The sequence below is a fragment of the Girardinichthys multiradiatus genome, chromosome 7, assembly GCF_021462225.1.
Source record: "Girardinichthys multiradiatus isolate DD_20200921_A chromosome 7, DD_fGirMul_XY1, whole genome shotgun sequence".
NCBI classification, from domain to species: Eukaryota; Metazoa; Chordata; class Actinopteri; order Cyprinodontiformes; family Goodeidae; genus Girardinichthys; species Girardinichthys multiradiatus.
Window position 1 is genome coordinate 22,031,723 of NC_061800.1, and position 22,835 is coordinate 22,054,557.

General features: G+C 38.8%; 1 protein-coding gene across 1 annotated transcript; it reads left to right on the forward strand.

Moving 5' to 3' along the window:
- The first annotated feature begins 6,506 nt into the window (after window positions 1-6,506).
- On the forward strand, window positions 6,507-22,332 carry ankrd10b (ankyrin repeat domain 10b). The gene is made up of 6 exons (XM_047369974.1): window positions 6,507-6,852; window positions 7,562-7,714; window positions 9,449-9,540; window positions 18,069-18,334; window positions 19,798-19,905; window positions 21,844-22,332. Exons 1-6 carry the CDS (start codon window positions 6,655-6,657, stop codon window positions 22,032-22,034), a joined length of 1,008 nt encoding a protein of 335 aa, XP_047225930.1. The 5' UTR covers window positions 6,507-6,654; the 3' UTR covers window positions 22,035-22,332.
- The last annotated feature ends 503 nt before the right edge of the window (window positions 22,333-22,835 follow it).

The following is a 22,835-nucleotide window of genomic DNA, read 5'->3' on the forward strand; positions in this document are numbered from 1 at the left end:
GATTTGAAGGATGGGTTGTGAGTATCCTTCGCGGTCCATCTTTTCCCATGATTCATTGCAGGTTGAAGCAGTTTGGTCAAGCAGGGGCAGCTGTGCTTTTGCCACTGTGGCGGACCACAGTGGCAAAAGCTGTGAGTAAACTGTAAAAAAATACACTTTCTGTGACATAAATGAACTTTTACAATGTTTTTAGTGCAGGAATATAACTGTGTAGACATGAAAAATCTGCCTGATTTATCAAGACATTGCTTAATTTCAAACGTGCTCCGACGTGTTCGGAGTTTTCCGATCCGATAGTAACTGCCGGTTTGCCTTGCCGGACTGTCGGCACTGAGCTCCCTAACAGTTTATGTTAGTATTATTTTAATGTATTGTGTCATTTGTTCATGTAAGTCGATTTGACATTACAGGTGATATTAAAGTTAACCTGAATAAATGCACAATTTTATGTAATCTTACCGTATCGCTGGAGAGTGTGATTGAGAATAAATAAGCTTTTAAATATTCATTTTTGATGAAGAAAAGTGCTATATGTTCAGCTAGCATTATAATTTGTGATTCCAGGTACAGTTGAAGAGAAATACACTTTCAAATGCAAGCAAATCTCAGTAAAGAAGTGAAAGATTTGAAAGAGCTTGTTTTAGGCATTTGCATAGAAATATTTTAATATGTTCTGCAAATTAAGACAAATGTAAAATTAAAAAAGACTTGTTTTACACTGATATTAAGCAAGATGGTTTTTCTTGTTGTTTAGGTACAAAGGAGCAGACGGTCCAGTTTATTAAGCTCAAGGGTGAGAACCACCACCTTTTTACTGGAGCTAAAAACTCAGCCACCGTGGCTTGGAGGTACAATAACAACATTCTTTGCAGTCAGTTTCTGTCCAGTTTCAATAACTCCTATCTTTCTAACTTTCATAAATATCCATCCAGTGATTAACATACTTTTTTGGTTTAGGACAATTCTGGAGAAGATGGACCAACAGGGGAAGGTCACCCCCTTGCAGGCCAAAAAAAGTGGGACACTATGAAAAAGAAATATAAAGTTTGTTCAGAACTTCTCGTCACACACAAATAAAAAATATTTCTAAAAGTCTTGTTGGTTTCTCTGTTTAGTCAACTTTTTTTTTATTCCATCTAACTTTAGGATTGTAAGTATCCAGGGTCAGGAGAGGGAGTCAGTGAAAAGCCCACTGCTGCTACTTGGCCCTGGTTTGTCCTTATGGATGAGGTGTTGGGACAGAGGTCTTCCACAACACCTCCTGTCCTAATTGCCTCCATCCCTGAGGACACTCCAGGTCCAAGCGGAGCGGTGGGCAACCAGACGGAGAAGGAAGACAGTGAGCCAGCAGGAAGGGGTCAGAAAAGAAAGAGGGACAGAGATGAGGAGATGATGGATTTGATCAGGGAGGACATGAGGGCACAGAGAATGGACAGATTGTTTTCCAAAGAATGGCACCATAATAAGGTGCTACATAAGAAATAAATAAATATGTTTTGTTCAGATAGTTTCTTAAAGTTTTAAGCTGTTCTAATAAATTTCAAAATTGTTTTTGTCACGAATGTATTTTATTTCTATTTGACCTAACAATACATCAACTTCATTTAAATGTCTAAACACAAAGTTTCTTTTGAAAATTACAAATAGCATTTTGAACTGAATGTGGAAAAAAAGAACATTCAAACAGATCAAGATTACAAGACAAAAGGCATAAAATAAAACTATGTACAAGTATTTACAACGGCGACAGCAGGATTAACCTGAGTGACCGGTTTCTGGAAAAACCTCTTCAACAGAACAAAGAGGCAGATGTCTTTCTGAACAGAAAGTCTCTGGCAGTGTGGCTAAATAGGTCAGAGACATGGATGGGGCCCTGCAACTGAGACCTGTGGTTTGTCTTTCTGGATGGTGAGCGAAGCATCACACAGGTGGTCTGCAGATGTTTGTGATTCCTCTTTCATCCATCAAGTTTAAAGGGCTGGCTGGACCACATCACTAAGATGTAATCAGAAATATGCAGAATTAGAAGATGGTGCTCACAAAATATAACAATTAGTTATACCCCTCAAACATTAATCACATCTATAATATTATACCTGCCTGCATACAGTAGTCATGTTCTGGTGGTGTGTAAGTATATATACACACACACTGCTCAAATAAATAAAGGGAACACTCAAACAACAAAATATAACTCCACGTAAATCAAACTTCTGTGAAATCAAACTGTCCACTTAGGAAGCAACACTGATTGACAATCAATTTCACATGTTGTTGTTCAAATGGAATAGACAACAGGGGGAAATCTTTGGTGATTATCAAGACACTCAATAAAGGAGTGGTTCTGCAGGTGGGGACCACAGACCACTTCTCAGTACCTTTGCTTTCTGGCTGATGTTTTGGTCACTTTTGAATGTTGGTGGTGCTTTCACACTCGTGGTAGCATGAGACGGACTCTACAACCCACACAAGTGGCTCAGGTAGTGCAGCTCATCCAGGATGGCACATCAATGCGAGCTGTGGCAAGAAGGTTTGCTGTGTCTGTCAGCGTAGTGTCCAGAGCCTGGAGGCGCTACCAGGAGACAGGCCAGTACACCAGGAGACATGGAGGAAGCCGTAGGAGGACAACAACCCAGCAGCAGGACCGCTACCTCCACCTTTGTGCAAGGAGGAACAGGAGGAGCACTGCCAGAGTCCTGCAAAATGACCTCCAGCAGGCCACAAATGTGCATGTGTCTGCACAAACGGTTGGAAACCGACTCCATGAGGATGTATGAGGGCCCGACGTCCACAAATGGGGGTTGTGCTTACAGCCCAACAACGTGTAAGATGCTTGGCATTTGCCAGAGAACACCAGGATTGGCAAATTCACCACTGGCGCCCTGTGCTCTTCACAGATGAAAGCAGGTTCACACTGAGCACATGTGACAGACGTGACAGAGTCTGGAGACACCGTGGAGAGCGATCTGCTGCCTGCAACATCTTTCAGCATGACCAGTTTGGTAGTGGGTCAGTAATGGTGTGAGGTGGCATTTCTTTGGAGGGCTGCACGGCCCTCCATGTGCTCGCCAGAGGTAGCCTGACTGCCATTAGGTACTGAGATGAGATCCTCAGACTCCTTGTGAGACCATATTCTGGTGCGGTTGGCCCTGGGTTCCTCCTAATGCAGGACAATGCTAGACCTCATGTGGCTGGAGTGTTTCAGCAGTTCCTACAAGATGAAGACATTGAAGCTATGGACTGGCCTCCCGTTCCCCTGACCTGAATCCGTTTGAGCACATCTGGGACATCATGTCTCGCTCCATCCACCAACGTCATGTTGCACCACAGACTGTCCAGGAGTTGACGGATGCTTTAGTCCAGGTCTGGGAGGAGATCCCTCAGGAGACCATCCACCGTCTCATCAGGAGCATGTCCAGGTGTTGTAGGGAGGTCATACAGACACGTGGAGGCCACACACAATACTGAGCCTCATTTTGACTTGTTTTAAGGACATTACATCAAAGTTGGATCAGCCTGTAGTGTGTTTTTTCCACTTTAATTTTGTGTGTGACTCCAAATCCAGGCCTCCATTGGTTAATAAATTTGATTTCCATTGATGATTTTTGTGTGAGTTTGTTGTCAACACATTCAACTTTGTACAGAACAAAGTCTTCAATGAGAATATTTCATTCATTCAGATCTAGGATGTGTTATTTGAGTGTTCCCTTTATTTTTTTGAGCAGTACATATATATATATATATATATATGTATGTGTAGATATATATATATATATGTAGATATATATGTAGATATATAGATAAAGAGAGACAGAAAAATAAGTATTTGAACACCCTGCAACTTTGCAAGTTCTCCAACTTGGAAATCATGGAAGGGTCTGAAACTTTCATCTTAGGTGCACGTCCACTGTGAGAGACATAATCTAAAAAAAAAAACAATGATTTTAAAAAAATAATTTATTGTGTGTTACTGATGCAAATAAGTATTTGAACACCTGCCAATCAGCAAACATTCTGGCCCTCAAAGACCTGTTAGTCTGCCTCTAAAAAGTCCACCTCCACTCCACTTATTATTCTAAATTAGAAGCACCTGTTTGAGGTCGTTAGCTGCATAAAGACACCTGTTGGCCCATCTTCTCCAGAATTGTCCTAAACAAGCAAAAGGAAAGAGGGAAAACCAAAAGAAATATGTTAATCACTGTCCAGTTTCAAAAACTCCTGACAGTTGTAGAAAAATTAGCATCCAGAGACTGATGATTGTCACTCAGAATCAGCCTTATTTTAGTCTTGCAAGAGAGAGGATTTTACAGCATTGGAGATGTGCTCAGTAGTGCTGCCAAATCATTCTGACCAGACAAAGTAAAAGTTCTCCTATAAGCTACAACAGTTTTCAAGGTGACTCTCATGAGACCTGTTGTCCTAGACATAATCTTAACAGTGTGGCGTACATATTATCTCACACAGCTGCAGGCAGAAGGCTGAGAAACCATTACTCTAAGACTAAACAAAGAAGAATGGAACAACACAGAGGGGTTCTAATACTTTTGTCAGTTCCTGTAGAGTATCAAAGAGAAAATTAAGCAAGGCACTAAAAATTTCCATAACTGCAAAGAATGTTATTGTACCTCCAAGCCACGGTGGCTGTGTTTATAGCTCCAGTAAAAAGGTGGTGGTTCTCACCCCTGAGCTTAATAAACCGTCTGCTCCTTTGTACCTAAACAACAAAAAAACCATATTGCTTAATATCAGTGCAAAAAAAAGCCTTTCTTAATTTTACATTTGTCTTAATTTGCAGAACATATTAAAATATTTGTATGCAAATACCTAAAACAAGCTCTTTTCACTTCTTTACTGAGATTTGCTTGCATTTGAAAGTGTATTTCTCTTCAGCTGTACCTGGAATCACAAATTATAATGCTAGCTGACTTATAAATATACTTTTAAAAACACGTTTGGCATATTTCTTCATCAAAAATGAATATTTAAAAGCTTATTTATTCTCAATCACACTCTCCAGCGATACGGTAAGATTACATAAAATTGTGCATTTATTCAGGTTAACTTTAATATCACCTGTAATGTCAAATCGACTCACATGAACAAATGACACAATATATTAAAATAATACTAACAAACTGTTAGAAATCACTTGTGTTTAACGTTCACTGTGATGAGCTCAGTGCCGATAGTCCGGTCAGATCTCTACCGGGCTAGCTCGCCCCACCGCCGGGAGTTACCACGGTGGGAGTGGAAAACTCCGAACACGTCGGAGCACGTTTGAAATTAAGCAATGTCTTGATAAATCAAGCAGATTTTTCACGTCTACACAGTTATATTCCCGCACTAAAAGCATTGTAAAAGTTCATTTCTGTCACAGAAAGTGTAATTTTTCAGTTTACTCACAGCTTTTGCCACTGTGGTCCGCCATGGCTGCCCATGTTTGACCAAACCGCTTCGACCCGCAATGAATCATGGGAAAAGATGGACTGCGAAGGATACTCACAACCCATCCTTCAAATTGGGCAAAAGAAGGACACATTTGTCGGACGCATTTGACAGACCTTCCGCGCCGCGCTGTGATGTAATCAGCTTACAAGTACGAACTTGGAAGGATCCAGCCCCTGAATTGGGACACACCCTCGGCCTGCACATGGATCCTCCTTCTTCCTGTATATTGACTAATAGGAGAGGAGCTGGAGAGAAGAAGGCAGCCCTCCTCAATTGCATAATGAAGGAGAAATGCATACGGTAAAAGAAAAAGAGACAAGGAAATGTAAAGAGAACAAAGGCATGTGTAAGGAAAAGGAAAATATATAAATTTCTTGATGAAAATGCATGTTTAAGGAAAAGGAAAAACTAAATATATATATTTCTGCTTTTATTTTAAATTTAGTCAGGATCGGTCTTCCATACTCTTGATGCAGTGGCTAGAGCCTCAGTCCACTCCTTGTGAAGCTCCCCAAAATCCTTGAATAGAATTTTCTTTACAATCCTTTTAAGGCTGTGGTTGTCCATGTTGCTGCTGCAACTCTTACTACCAAAATCTTTCTTTCCACTAAACGTTCTATGAATATGCTTGGATATAGCACTCAGTGAACAACCAGCTTGACCTTTTGCGGGTTATGGACGGCTAAAGGTTAATATTTCAGTCATTACAGCAAAGGGCGGCTACTTTAAGGATTCTAAAATGTAACATATTTAGTTATAGGCATTTTACAAGTTGTTTGCTACATAATTTGCTACATAATTGCATACATGGTCATTCACCGTTTTGATGCAAACATAAAGAAAACCATTAAATGAGAAAGGCGTTCTAAAACTTTTGACTGGTAGTGCATATCACACCAAACTGACCTTTTCAACTCAGGTATATAGCCCAGAGCAGCAAACATTCAAGAATCGCCACTAACTAAGCCGCTCCACTGGGACAAGGAAGCCTTGAAATGAGAAATCCAGTCCGGAGTTTGCAGCTCTCTCGGAGTGTCTCGTATTTCACTCCGGCGGGTGCAGAGAGCTCTTTGTGTTGTCAGGCAGAAACACTCAGTGGTCAGGGTGGCGTGTGTTCACATCACATTTAGACAATAGCTGGAACATTTCCTTGTATTCTTTGAAGTAGCTGGCGAGCATCTGTCGTTTTAACTCCGTTTTGTTACCATGTCTCTGGGAGTGGAGTCCGGATTCTCGAGCGAGGAGGTGTTGAACAGCCGCTTCCCTCTTCACCGGGCTTGCAGGGATGGAGACGTCGGTGCCTTGTGCTCTCTCCTTGGGTGCACCTCGGACCCAGCTGACCTTACGGTTGAGGACACCTTCTACGGCTGGACGCCCATACACTGGGCCGCTCATTTCGGAAAGGTATAACTAACCAGTACACCCGTGTGATTGACTAGTTTTCTTAAAATGAAAACCAGAATGGTTGTTTGAGCTCTCGGCAGTGAGGCTCCTCTCTCTCGGCCATTTCCTGGTGTTGAGTCGAACGAAGCCGTGGTTAAGAAGTGCCACACAAAACCATTAACGGTTAGGTGATCGTGCTCGCTAGCTAGAGTTTCTTTCCATCAATCATTCGCACATATTTGACATTTTGTGTTCGTTTTGTGTTTAGAAATGATAAATAAATCTAGGCTTAGGGGCGGGAACTAAACAGCCGTCCGTTAAAAAACAACATATTCGTTATGAAATTGAAGAAAACATGACAGTTAGCTTATATGACCGACAATGGCTAACTTTAACTTATCGTTTTATGCATTTTGAAGCACTTTACCTTTTATAATTGTGTTTGGCGAGGACGCGTTTGAGCGTAAAACTGTATTGAAACGTATGGTATGAATTAAACGGAACACATGAAAGCATTTTTTTTTTTTTTTTTTTTTTTAAGGTGCTACATCACTAATTTCCTATTTACAGTTATTTGCTTTACAGTAACTGCTCAACGGAGACTGGATGCATGCCCAGATCCATCTAGGCTCCACAGACACCACCCACACATGTCCACACCTGCCCAGCGTCTTATAAAGCAGTGCATAAACCTAACCCTTCCTTTCAATGCTATTCTTTTCTCGCACAGCTGGAGTGTGTGATGCGTCTGGTTCAAGTGGGCTGCGGCGTGAACTCCGTCACTTCCAGGTTTGCACAGACGCCCACTCACATCGCTGCCTTCGGGGGCCACCCTGAATGTTTGTTATGGCTACTTCAAGCTGGTGCAGATATTAACAGACAGGTATGCACACTTTCCAAAAGGTGGTTAAATGAAGTGCAGTTTGTTCATTGAAATATTCTGACTCATTTCCTGGAAATATCCTCTTTTTACAATGCCTGACTGTATAAGGGGAAAACAGTACATTGTGCAGTAGCTACAGAGAATAGCACGTAGAGGAAATAATGTGAATGAAAAGAGCAGAGCAGATTTTGATGATCCCATCAAAGAGGATAATCCCTACTCAGGATCATTGCCCTGGAGGTATTGCTACTTACTCCACACTTGACATATATTAACATAAATGAGTCACATTTTCTGCAACACAAATTTCTGTCGGGCGTTTTTGCATTTTGCTTTGTTCTTCTGCTCTCCGTGGGATTTTCTGCACTGTTTCGTGCACTCAGGCTATATTTTATGCTCCGCCGCTCTACTAAGAGACATTGGATTAGTAGGTCACAATGACATAACATATTGTCGTCATCGCATACCGCGCTGATCTCTTTAGCCCTTGAAATTCCTCGGGGGTTTTTGTTGAATCAACCTTCTAAGAGGTTTGGGTTTTGAATATAGGGTATACATTTCAACTGACTGGTGCTGGACAGGAGAATGGAAAAGTATCGGAGTGTGGGCTACATTGCACGGTGGTTAGAGGCAGCCCTCTGCGAGAGCCTGTTTTCCTTTCTCCATTTGCACTCTGACCAATGTAACTGTAAATGTGTGTGGGCGGCATTGATGTCTGGGTGAAAAGTTCAGGCTTAGCACTGTCGAGTCACGCCCTGTTATCATTCCTGGAGCATGTTGTCAGAAGTGTAAAGAGAAGGATCCCAGAAAAAAAAGTATAGGATTTACACACAAAAAAAAGAAGCAGCATTTTGCTGATGGGGTCAATCGGTCAGTTTTCCTTCGACTAGTCTAGACGAGTGATTTGGTTGTTAGATACTGAAAAAAACTTTTGTGTCCTAAAATGAGAGATGCGGAAGTACGGCATCCAGTTTGTGGGGAATATAACCTGCAAAGAGAAAACCACGTGGACAAGATCCACTCCAGGTTCACCATTTCTGAAATTGAAAGAAAATATTTTGTTTATTGTTACATCTTCAGTCAATTTATAATCACATCACAGCCTTCTGAATACATTTGGCAAGTGCCTAAAGATTTCCACCCTAATGTTTTCGCACTTTTTAAAATTTCAATATAAATTAGATGAAGGCTAGAGCCACATGCTGAAATTTATTTTTAAATTGAAACGACAAGGAACCTGCTGCACGGTTTTCCTTTGCTGTTCAGTGATTGATTGGTTTTAATTTAACAATTAAAATTTGAGGGACTTTGCATGGAGGGAGGGAATCCAAAAGGGTTGGAATCGGTAGGTCAGACCCAAATAATCTGCAACACCAGGAATACAGCAAGCTGGCATTTGGCTGGTTAATTTGCCGGACGACCTGCTCAACATCCATGCCGTTCTAGTCTCTCAGCTTGTCAGCTGTACTTAAAAAGGCAATAACCTAATATTAAGATTCAGCACTATAACATTGTCTTTTAAACAAGGGGTGTGCAAGAGGGACCGGTAAATGTGTCAAAACAGGTGGGGGGATCCATGCAGCTGGGGAAAACTGGTCACTCTGGAGCTTTCAGTAGCAAATAAAAGGGGTTTAAACTATAGGAACAGTGTTAAAAATGTATGGAAACAGCTGGAGACCGGTAACTGTCCCATACCTAATCTCTTCTAACGGAGCTTTTCTCGTCATCTTTCAGGACTATGTGGGCGAGACGCCCATCCACAAGGCTGCTCGAGCGGGCAGTCTGGAGTGCATCAACGCTCTCTTGATTCAGGGAGCCAAAGCTGAGTAAGTCCTGACATCAGTCTTGTCCACATTTCTTTTCCTCTTTTTAATATCCAACATTTCAGTTGCACCTTTGCAAGGGACCACCATTAAATTTAAATTCAAGACCGACGACGTTTAAATGTTTACATTTAATGTTGTTCTTAAAGATACAAGCGAAAATGGATAAATCAAAGAATCTGCAGATCTGAATAAAGATTTTGCCAACAAGTTGCATTTGTTGAGCATGCAGCTGCTCTGTTTAAACATTTAATGTTAGATCCGTTGTAACTTGCATGTATATTCAGTATATCACAGTTTTTGCTAATGGTCTAAACTTTGATCTGCTACAGTGTGTTTAGTTCAGTGGTAAATACTGAAACTAGCCTGTGGTGAAGATGTTCCCAAGTTGTGCTGAAGATTAAGAACAGAGCTGGAAACGGTACATCTTTGGGTTTGACGAAAGATTAAAACATGGTTTAAATCTTGAACAACTCTAGATTGATCGGGAGATTTTTTCTTTGCCGGTTAAGAGTAGAACTGATGGTGCTCCCTTGGAAACGTGATGTATTTTGTTATTCCTTAAAATTGTTGTTTATAACAATTGGCATTAAGTTGTCCTCTGTGTGTGTCTGTAATATTAGTATCAACTGTGATATGATAATATAATTAAGAACGTTTAAAAAGTGGATGTTTATCCACTTAAAGGAAAAAAAGAGATTTAATCTTCGGTAGTTTGAGAAATAAATCTCAGTAAAAGTAAAATATTAACTCTGGCCTGCACCTTTTGATCTTAATAAAGGGTTTATCACTGTTTGCACCAACAAAAGGACAACTTAATGTAAAGGTTGATAAACTGTTGATTATCTCTTAGATCATGTTGCATGATATTTGTTAAACTAGAGTGTGGTTTTATTTAACATTGTTTTTTTCTAGTGTCTTACATACACAGCTTTGACTGGATGACCAAATGCACAGTAGTATTATTATTATTTTGGTTGAAGAAACAGTTTTACTCTAATTTCTTAAAAGGCTGCAAGCTGTTTGTTGCACAAGATGAAAATGCATCGATAAAACAATTTAAACATTTGACTTTCACTGTTGAAATCCGTTCTGCCGCAGGAAAGTTTCTGCAGGTTTCGTTTAGAAACACAAAGACAGCCGTTGTTATGTGATGGCGGGGAAAAAATGAAGATAACACTGATTAGCGTCATCAAAAGTGATGTTTAACCACACCTTTGCAGTCAGCGGCTTCAGTTTTGTGTCGGGACAGTTCCATGTGAAAACATTGTGCGATTGATGTAGCCGAAGCACGAAGAATAGGGAACGCCTGCCTTTTACGATTTTCTACACTGTAAATCTAAGACCTGCAGGGAAGCAATTAAACAACCTTATAATAGGATGAGTTTCAACACTTTTTGCCTAAAGGTCATTAAGAACCAGCTCTACAACATTTAGATTGCTTGCTGCCAGTAGGGTTGAGAAAATAAAAGGTTTCTCCTCACCCAGCTAAGTTTTAATGAATGTTTTAACCACACTAAGTCTGTGTTCCTTTTGGAAAAACAATTAAATGTTAACATTAAAGAATACTTTAAACAATTTTCTGTTTGAATGATGATGGCTGCGTAAAAATGCATTTCCTCATCTAAACTGAAGTGTTCTCCTTTTGTACTTGCACTTTCATCTCCTGCAACAAATGTTCTGCCTTTTTCTTCGAAGAACCAATACGGTCTGACTCCAAGCTACCAGGGGGTTCACAGAGGGAACAGCTTTGCTTATGTACCTTTGGGGGTCTAATATTGCTGAGATTACTTCATAATGCAAGAAAAATAAGTAAACAATGCGGAACAAAAATAGCTGTTATTGGAGACTGAAAAGAGACGGAAAAGAATCTCTTTAATATCAGAGAAATGAGAAATGTAAATAGTAGCAACGTATCTTGTTGGAAGGTTGTGGAAACATCCATGTTTTAGTTTGAAAAGGCTTGTTACTAGTTTATTTATACTGATGTATGACCAAATGAATTTCTGTTCCTTGTCGAGGGTTAATTTTCATCTCCCGGTGACTCCAACCCCCTGGTTGCTTTAATCATTTTAGCCAAATAAATCTGGTTTTGTGCAAATATAAAATCTCATTTCTCAGCCTCATGTGCATTTGGTTATCAGTTAATGAGATTTCTTTATGATTAAAATGTTATTCTTTTTTCCCCTGCAGATCACAGATATTTAGTTCAGTCTATTATGAAGTCTGTCTTCTATTTTATTATTTTCTTTTTTATTTATGATTGAAGAGTCTAGTGGGGAAACTGGGAGGGACACTACAGCACACAAGGCGAGAGTGAGGCTCATGACAAATCGTTGTTAAATTACTTTTAAGTGGATTTGGTGTATTGGAAACACAGTAACTGATTTAGTTCACTTTTGTTTTGTTAAATATCAAATATAAAACATATCAGGTCTGTTTGAATAGTTTCCTTTTGAAATATGTTTCAGCAAATTTATGTTTCTGTGTTTGAGCTAGAAAGACCTCAAAATATTTTTAAAAAGCGTTAGTTGCATCTCACTGTAATTTTACGTTGGCATAAAGGAGGATGTAGATTTTCTTCCTTCTGTTATTTATTTCAAAGTCTTTTATTGATTTTCTGCACAAACTTAAATGATATTTGTTCAGTCAGCAAACACTTGTCCGTCTTTTCAAGGCTTGTTAATCACTTCTGTTTCGGTCAAAGACCAGAACAGCATCAGTAAGTTGGACCCACCCCATGTTGCACCAGGAGCCATTTATAAAAATGAATAGAGCTTGGCCATCTTGTCATACTCCTGTAGCGTTCTTTCCCATCTCCATGGACATTCAGTTTGTTTATTTCTTACATACCTTATGTGCAGTGTATGAAGGTGGGTTTACACATTTGATTCCCATCTTTCCCACATCGTTCCCACACTTTGAAAACCGCTGAAGCTCTCTGGTTTTTTTTTTTTCTTTGGCCTTCAGGACTTCCTGCCTCAGCTATTTTGCGGCACTTGACATTTTTCTGGATTCCTGAGCAAATAACCTTTGGCCTCAGTTTTTTTTTTTTTCTCTTCATTCTCTTGTTGATCTTGAAAGCCAGCAACCAACCATCTGCTTGTGAATTCACAAGACGAAATAATTCAACATTTCATATGGATAGATGGTTCGCCGTTGGCCTTGAATACTTTTACAAAAAGGGCATTCACTGCTGGTTGTGGAGCTTTCAAACTAAGCCTCTTGTTGCTGGAGGAAAACAAAATACAACAGAAACTGCATTTACGTGATTATTATTTTTTTTTTTATTAAGACACCATGTAGAAATATGTAAAATTCGTCCTTCACAAATTCAGCAGTGAGAGGATTTTGGCGAACAGCTGTTTTGAGAGATCTGATCGTATGAAATGAATTTATCCATTTTTGTGAAACCTTTTGCTATAGTAAAAATGCAAAAGCCACAACATGAACATGAGGTTGATAGAATGCTAAGGAATCCGTTTAATAAGCCTCATAAGCCTGGCTTACAGAGAGATGATATCTCCTTGAACTCATCATGCTTTATAATAAGTAAATCCTCTAGGAGACACTGTTTCCTAGAAAATTCCTCTTTCTGTAGCAAGTTTTGAACATCATTTTAGTGTGTGTCCCTATATTTATTGAGCTAAGAGCTGCACCAGCACCTAACTTTTACCAAATCTTTCATTTATTCTTTAAATATCCAAAGTTTAATTAAAGTAACAAAATAAACCCAGTTGTACGTCTCAACATTGACCTGTAGGGGTTTACTGCGGTGAAAATAAGGCCAATGTAAATACAATAAACTATGCAGGAAGTACATTAATACCCAACCTGTTTTACATTTTAGCATTTTGGAAGTTTTCAGATTATTATCCATTTTTTTGTTGTAAAGCTTAGTCTTAGACAAAATTACGGTCTGGATGCATGGTCTTTTAAAAGTTATCCGTCTATTTATATCACATTACTTGTAATACAGTAAAATAAGTTCAGAAGGAACAAGACGAGTTGGAACAACACAAGAGAGCCCTGTGTGATAAACATCAGTCTGGACCATGGCGAGCATAAACTAAAATCTGGAGCAAAGATTTTGGCAGTGAAACAAACATTGTTTTGTGGCTTTAACCTTTTTCTGTTGTACATGGGAATACCAATAACCATGCCGTATGTTAACAATGAGTCAAAATAGTTTTCTTAACTTCTTAAGGGACTGGCAAATCTACTCTCATTTGTGCTTGGAGAAGATCAGAATTTCAGTCTCAGCTTCCCTACTCACTTTCTTACCATAAGGTTCTCAATAAGGTCAAGATTTTGGAGGTTTTCTGGCTGTAGGTCCATTTTTTAGCCTCATAATCTTTGAGCTACGTTATTATTTTTTTGTGTGGCAACATGTTGCTCCATCATGCTGAAAAAAACGACCATAACTAAACTGGACCTGAACCGGTGGAAAGAAGTTGCTCTTGAGGGACATTTTGATCCCACTTTATTCTGCTGTGTTGCTGGGCAGAGTCGATGGATGGATGCTGTCTTTGTTTCCAGGTTATTCCTGAAAGATTTTTTTTTTTTTCCATTTTGATGACAGATTTTTATATGGATAAATGAAGGATATATTAATAATTCATCAGAGGAATTAAAATGGTACCAGTCTTGGGGTTTATAAGGACAAACATCATCTCTGGAATGAATGTCTTTTCAAACAGAAGTGCCTTCATTGCTGCTCTTCTTGTCACAAGCTCTCCTCCCAAAGTTGTTGCTTCTCTCTGCTTGCAGATGTATTCATTCCCACCTGCTGATGTTCAAGCGTGCCTCAGCCGTAGACCATCCTGGAGCTTGCTGGAGACTCTTATTCACTGCAACTGAACCTTTTACCTGGACGTTCTTCACGAATTCCTGTTCTTTCACTTGCAGTTGTCTTAGCTGCACCATCCTTACATGTGTGATGCCAAACGACAATGGAGGCACAATTTTGCTTTGAGGGAGCCACAGCTAAAATAAGAGGATGGTAATTTAAATTACTTTCGCTGCTCTTTTATAGCAGTATATATATGTTGAATTTAAGTGATTTCAGCTGGACTCCTTCACAGCTTCACCAAGGCTTATAAAGTCGCCCAATAATTTAGCAAAAAACCACAAAATGCTAAGCTTTGTTAGAAACGATGTGTATTCCCATCACGAAAATTAAAGTCGCAACGTTTGCAAAACACGTTTGTGTCACTGCCAAAACTTCAACTTAAGTGGCATTAAAATGGTTTAAAAACGCTCAAAATCGTTCAGTTAATTCCAATCCATTTGTCATGAGCCTCAGAGTGTTAAGGTGGTTTAGTAATAAGCTAGCTGCAGGTAGGACAGTGCTGAGAGGCTGCCAGTGATGAGGGTAGCTTAGAGCAGCTGGGTGAAGATGGGTTAGCTCTGCACAGCATCATGTACTGACCTGTTTAATGCTAACATCATCCTGTTGCTATGGTTATTCACTGTCATTTCACTGTACCAGATGTCTTCCTTTTATACACAGAAATGTTTTCTTTTGTCTGTCTCAGTATTAACCCTATATAATATCATAGTCTGTTTTGACATCTAATCTTTGTCACCTTTTCCTTTATGAAAGTGACAATAAGTTACAGAAGAAAAACGTTTGCTATAATGTTAACAAAAACAGCACCATACATCTTAATGTTTTGCAGCCATTGAATTGGAAATGACTTGGTTTTTTCAAGTAATCCTAGAAAGGGGGAGAATAGACACTGCTGAGTCTGCCCCGTTCCCTGGGATAGCCGCACTGTTGTGGCATTGAGTGTTCTCACTATCGCTTCCTATCTACACACTGGCAAACTGTTGAGGTATTTCTTGCGGTGATTGGTTTTAATGCTAGGTTTTTTTTAATGAGTCAAAACTAAAGTTGTTTTGTTTTTTGTTTTTTTTTAGACCTGCATGCTTTGCTTATTTATCCATGATTGTTCCTGTATTTAGCTCTTTTTGTTTTTGATTTTATAATTTGTTTTTTGAACTAACCATAAGAGTCCTTTATATGGACAGGTTTAATCACGTGAGTCCCATGTCAAGATGCAGCATGACAGTAGGCTGCCCCTGGAAGGTTAGACAATAGTTAGTGAAGATGCATACTGTGTGCTTAGGACTTAAAAGCAAAGCATACCAGGCATTTACAAAGAATTAACGCTTCCGTTTTTGAAATTTCGAATCCCAACCTGGACTATTGGCATGTACAGATATCCGTTTAGATGCGAGGTCTCACCAAAGGAATACTAGTTTGACACAAAATGAATTTTCAGTTATGAGATTTAGCTCAAATTTAGTTTGAAGGACCTAATGGACAAAGTTGTACATAAAGCTGCATAGTTAAATATGTGAAAACGTAGGAGAGTAAGAATATGAAATTAATTTCTCAGCTTGGAAGCTTTAAATTCGATGTAAGATGTAAATATTATTTAAAGAGGTTGAGATACTGGTCGGGTTGTTGTTTTAAAGCTGTCCTTGTAAATTGATGACAAATGCTAATTAACGTGTTCTATTATTTACATTAAAATAGAAAAGCTTTAAATGCTGATGACGAAGCCTGATTTGGGAATGATTTTGTTTAGACTGGATTTAAAATGTGCACATCTGGCTTCAGAGACAACATGCTTAACAGCTGGTTGCCCAATATACCGAAACAGAAATACCTGCTAAACATGCTGCTAGCAAATGCATGATAAATGCATTTCTTTGGAATAAAATATTAGCCGTTTATTATTGGGAGTTGTTATAACTCTTTTGTTCTGAGCGGAAGAAATGCTGTTTCTGTTCATAGAGAGATAAATTATAACTCATTGGATAGGGTGGCTTAAAACAGTGAGAACTGGTGTTCCTGGTGTGAGACCAGTCCATCTATCCGAGTGTTTGCTTGGACAAATCTGATCTTCCCTCGGAAGCGTTAATTTTAAATGGGGACGGGTAATATGCAGCAAGTTTTTGTGTGATCTCTTTTTGTTTTTTAAATCTTGAATTCATTACAAAATGTTTTATCATGTGCACTAGCTTTTGAATTGTTTCATTTTGCACTACTGTTTAGATAAGAATGCAGAGAATGAGGAATATCTAATCCGAAATGAATGACGAAACGGTAAACGTGCCTCAAATTCTGCTTCGTGTGGAAGCAAATGTCTTAACATAAATATTCTTAGTGTCAAAGGCTATAAGTCAGTAGCACTGTTTGTAGCAGTATTCTTCTGTAGTGCATTTTAATTAACAGTAAAGGGCCGGATGTAGCAGTTTCTATCACAAAGAACCATCTGTTTGCACAGAGAACCCACTATGTTGTATGATACGTGGGCTCAGAACAAGTGTGCTATTGTTTTTTATTTGCTCAAAGAGAGCCAAGTACTTCTCATGATTCAGCTTAAAGAGATTTTTAGTCATAATAATTAAAGCACTTAATTGATGTACATGAGTTGTTCATCTTTAGTTTTTTATTCAGGCTTATGAAATGGCAAAAATAAGAGGTTTTCTGAGGCCCTCCCCATAAAATGACACGCATTTTGCCTTAGTTTGTAGTTCAGTTGAGACATTGCTTCCACACTTCAGTGGCACACACCTTCAGTGCCTGAATATTGGAGAAACATTTCTGTCACGGCACTGTTTGCTCATTCATTATTGCACCCAGAAAATCACTTTATTTCTGCTGCAGATGGACATGATTAACACAACTGTTTACAGCACACAGATGCTAATTTAAATCATGAATATGAAGGTATGTCTCTGTTTTTATTCGCTTGTTCACTTTTCCTAAAAGATTTTAAATTAGGCTTCCTCAGCCCGAGAGAAGATGTCAGGATCTTTCATGCTTGATCTTGTTTCATCCTCTTCCCTACTCTTGTGGAGATTTGTTGAATTAAACAATTTTACATTTGATCTGTAGACATTTCCAAGTCTTGCTTATCTCTGAAGGATTCTTTGCTTTGACAGCTTTTGTTGTCTGGAATATTAATCGGAATGTGGATGTGGAGGTCCATCAGCGTTGGAAACAAGCAAATGGAGTTTCATTAAAGTGCTCCTTGATAACTCCCATCTCTTGCACAGAAGCCAAACTTTGCATCCGTCTGCAGAAAGGATCTCCTTTTGATACGGTGACTGATTTGATGCAAGCTGTATTCATCGTCTTTAGTCCCTTCATTCGCTTTTGGAAACACAAACTGAGCATTAAAATGTCTTCAGTTGTCCTAATCATGTCCTTTCAAAGCAGATGCGTTTCCCTTATTCCGTGGAAACTGGGAAAGGAATGAAGTTTCATGAAAAGTGCAATTGATCCGAAGAGGATCATTCGTCATCTTCATGAGAAATGACGAAGAGTACGTGAAAGGAAAGAGTAGAACAGGCTAATTTTATACATCTATGAATGTCTGTGCGAACAATTGCTTAATGAGTCTGTCTGTGTGCGTGCGTGCGCTTGGGCTTGTCTCATGTTGTTGTTGTTTTTTTGTGTGTATGAATCAAACGTGCACTGAGTGCTTCTGACACTCCCTCTTCCCGTTGTGCAGCATGAGGAATGCCAGTGGGCTGACTGCTGCCGACCTGGCCCACGCCCAGGGGTTCCAGGAGTGTGCTCAAATGCTCGCCAATGCCCAAAACCTACAGCAAAACATGACTCAGTCCCTTAACGGGGCTATTTTGAACGGCATGACCCAGAATGGGGGCCATGCTCACGCAACCATCCAGGGACGCAGCTTCTTGAATGGTGTGCACAACAGAAAGAGGTCCTTTGAGGGCAATGAGGCAAACCCTTTGAAAAAGGCCAGACCTAATGGTAGGTCACTCAACTAATATTTGTTTTTGTTGTTTTGGGTTACCTTTGAGAAATATTAAAGTAATATTTTCATTGCACATGTGAATGTGTATTATTATCAGGACTAATGTGTATAATGTCCTATATGCAGATGGTAAACAAATTCAGTCTGCTGAAATCCCCAAAGTTTACAATTCAGTTGTCTGAACAATTCTTCCTAATCGTTTCAGAAGAACGGTGCAAAGAAGAAAGTTTACAGTTGCAAATAGAATGTTATTTATAAACATTGTTATCATTTTGCATTAGACAATGTCCACCCGGAAGAAAGTAGTGATTGCAAAGTCTGCAACTCCAATTTGAGTTAATTTAGTAAAGATCTATGTAGTAATTTTATTCAGCGAGGCGAAGGAAGTCAGGAGAAATGTGGTCTGAGAGCAGTAACTCGGAGACCTAACAAACTGGAAACGGGCACGGGGATTTAAAAGTGCTTTGTTTTGAGATCAGTCTGCATGGAAATTACCACAATGAAGAATGAACATTTGTTACAAAAACTTGAATTTTGAACACTAATTGTGGCAGTATTCAGGTTGGGTGAGGGTTTAACTACATTCAATTCAATTCAAAAATACTTTATTAATCCCAAAGGGAAATTAAATAAAATTACATTTATATAACTGTAAAAATGTTATTCTGGGGGCATCAATTGTAACGTCACTCGAACTATATTAGTCCTGTATAATTTACCCCTATGTGATGGACAAACAGACAGCAGCTGCTCTCCATCATTTGCCTCAAAGGGAGAAAATTCCTGTTAAATATTCCAGTAGATTTTCCAACAGAGAGACTGTTGATGGGTGAGTAGAAATTCATCCTCTTCGTCTGTTTCTTATGTCAAGAAAACAGTCCTTTAGTTTACAGCCATAGATATGTGATGGGCTTCAGGGTGGTTTCAAAATCAGATTTTTGAAGGCGTGTCGAGAGTTTTAAAATTCTTAGGTTTTCTGTTTGGATGAATATAATGAAAATCGGCTTGTTAGTCTTATGCAAATGTCTTCCATTTAACACGCTCATGTCGGCGCCACAGACCCAAAATCAGTTGAAAATCAATCACAGAAACATAAAGCCAAATAAGTCATATGCTTAGGTAAACTCTGGTGAAGTGAGACATTATTTTTTTCACCATCATGTAATAAGTGACATTTTATTGGTTTTATGATTTTTCAGTAGACCAGAATTTCTGGGCTGTGCAAAAATAAATCTGTATGGTGGTTGTCTACTGAACCTTTTCAGAAAAATTCAATCGAACTAAAAATCCGTTTCAGTGCACTTTATAAAAATTGTTGAGAACATCTGATATTTTTTTAATACTGGAACAAAGTGAATCAATAAATCTCTGAAGAACAGCTCTTAAAACCGATAATGGAAAAATCTGAGTTGTTGAGGTTTAATTTAAAAAATGTAAGCGGTTCTGTCTCTCTTCTCAGAACTGTCCATGCCACCTGAACCGTTAAATGGAAACGGGACACTAGATGGCCCCGGAGAAGCCCAGATGGAGAGCATGAACATGGAGATGGCAGCAGCCGTAACCTCAGGTGGGCCAGGAAGCTTTGCATTTGGGCTGAATGAGTTTGCACCACCTCAAGGGTTGGGGCCTGTGGATCAGTGTGAAGACCAGGGGCTGCAGGACAAATCGAGCCCTGCTGCTAAAGAGCTAGAGGTCATCACTGTGGCATCAATGCAGACTCCCTGTCGCTGCACTAACTCTTATGCCTACCTGTAGAGGGAGCTGTGTATAATAGCACACTGATATAGATTGTTTGTAGTATCAGATTTTCCTGTTATGTGGTATGCACACAAGGAAATGCATTTATTTTGACTTGGTTGTGAGCTAAATTGAACAGCTGTGTAGAAGTGTGTGTATGAGTGGTATGTTTCATACTTGCCAATGTAACTGATAATATTTGGATGGATAAAAGTACTTGTTTTTCTTCTAGTTGTATATCCGTACATTTATATCCTCTCCTTCCAGTTTATCCACATGTAATCCTTTAGGTTTGTATTTAAAGTCTGATTTTGTTTTGCACAATTTTAATGGAAGTGTTTGTATCCCTGAAAGAAGTGTAGTTTGTGTCGGCCAAATGAGTACTTTAGACAACTCCAGAAGTTGGGAGTTTATTTTTATTTTTCTAGTCAACCTTTTCAGCAACAGTTCCTGAATTTACAGATTTGACTTTTAAAAGGGATAAATCTTTATTTACACAACAGATTATTGGAAAATCACAGGTTTACATTTTGTTATATTGTTTTCCACTTATAAAATCTAGTTGGAGGAAAATGTTAAGTAGATCAAGTACTAGATTTAAATTCACTTTTATATATTGCTTGGGCACTGCTAGATTATATGCATTAATGGTAAGGCAATCTCTGATGTTATTCATTAACCTAAACTATTTTATATTTTCAGCCAAAACATATCCCAACATGAATGTAGCTTTTAAAAATGAATAATCCTCCTGCCTTTTTGTAGTTGGTAGCTGTAAAATGCTAACCGGACTTGATATGTGTTTATCCCTCTAATTGTTTTTGATCCGGGTTAAATAGTAGCGGGTGTATCGTTTGTGTTTCTATGCAGTCAACGGGGCTCATTTGTGTGTGTTAATGTCACCGAATATCTCATGTAATTATCAAATGTATTAATCTGTTTTACAGTTGTTTTGACAACGGCTCAAGGAAGATTGTGTGTTTTTTTTTGTTGGTTTTTTTAAGCCTTACATCCTAAGCTATGTCCAACAATTAAAAAAATATTATACATTATTTTTCTCCTTTTGTAGATGCATTTTTTTCACGTTGGCGTGCTGTTCTCCCTGTTGAGTCTTTTCTGTTTATATTTTTCTGATGAAAGGAGGTGTGTGTATTTTGAAAATGCAGTTCTTTGTACTAAACAGGTTAGCTTTGTACTTGACTGTGTGAAAGCATTAAATGTGGAGGATTTTTATAAACATGATTGCGTTGGCCTTTGTTTTTTGATGTAATCTCCTGTCTTTTTTTTTATTAATTTTTTTGCACTCTAAAATGTTTGAAAATGTGAACAAATTGCATCTTTTGATTATTCTTTAATGTTAGGATATGCTTCTTCTGCTTTGTTGTGGATTGCCAGGGCTATTGTAAGCTTTTTTTTGTTGTTGTTAGATTTTAATAAATTGGGTCACACAAAGCAGAGAACGTTCATGAGAACATGACCCACTTTAGGCAAAGTCTCCGGTCAAAGCTTGTGGAGTTGCGTCAGGATCTTGGGTGTATTTCACAACTTATTGATCATATTTTCTGTGTAATCCAGAAAGGTACAGAACAGTTTATTTTCTAGGATTTTGAAATTGGGTCACATAATACCCTCATCGCATTTCGTAACTGGTATCCTATTCGCGATTGCAAGTTTAGAAAAAGTTGTGCAAAACAAAATCAGCCCAGATTTTTATCCCGCCTGGCTCAGTTGTAATGAGACCGGTTTTGACAATTGTTTTTGTTTACAGAGGCAGGGGAGAGACACTGCGGGGATTTTTTCTCAAGTAGCCCAACGGCAGGAATGCTCCTTGGTCAGCACATCAGCAGTGAGATCAGTTGCAGTGTTGGCAGCCAGGTGGAGCACCAGAAGTCTGTCAAAGCAGAGCAGTTGTATGACCATACCCTCTACAGCACCATGCTTCTTTACCACGGATGCTAAAGTGACAAGGATGTAGATGAATGTTATTTAGGCCTAATTAAGCATTCATCCGCCTTAAAGCCACTGACTGGTCATGTTTTTGTTTAGTGTTTTTGGTTATAAACAACAGGGTCGTGTTGCTGTGGATAAATCAGAATTTTTTTTTCGTTTTTATAAAAGCAACTAAAATGTTTCCTGTTTAAGAAGAGCAAAGGATCTGAGATGAAGCACTGCCAACACTACAGATACATTTGTTTCAAGTTGATGTTAAACCAGTTTAAATACATCCAATGTGTATCAATAAAGAGTTTTGCAAACATTCATATTTTCTTCCCCAATTTATTTTAGATTGATGCAAGATAAAAGATTTTAGATTAATTAGGTTTAGTTTGGTACAAACAACATAGTAGTGAGAAATAAAGGCATTATCATAACCCTTTATCTAAACCTTGCTGTAATACTTGCCTACTTTTGTTTTTTCAGACTGGTTTTTTGCTAGTGCAAGTGCATTTCCCCTGATGGGATCAGTGAAGTTCTCTTTTTATTAAAGAAAATTATGCTCGTTCAGTTGACTGGAATCATAAATTGCCAAAGGCATAAATAATTTGCCTGTGTAACAAATAGAAGACCCCTAATTGAAGCAAAACGTTTGGTAGGAAGTCCCTGCAAAGCCTCAATCCTGACAGGATAGCATGTTCTGTGCAGATTGATTTGCCAAAGAACAATATGTTATAGACTGATAAACACTACATTGTTAATCTTGGGCTACAGTTTTTTTTAAGACCACTCACACTGAATTCAACCCACAGTTCACTGTGAAGC

Coding starts and splice junctions, on each gene's coding strand:
- ankrd10b (XM_047369974.1), top strand. CDS start 6,655: ATGTCTCTGGGAGTGGAGTCCGGATTCTCGAGCGAGGAGGTGTTGAAC. Junction 7,715..9,448: donor GTGCAGATATTAACAGACAG/GTATGCACACTT, acceptor GTCATCTTTCAG/GACTATGTGGGCGAGACGCC. Junction 19,906..21,843: donor GGCAGCAGCCGTAACCTCAG/GTGGGCCAGGAA, acceptor TTTTGTTTACAG/AGGCAGGGGAGAGACACTGC.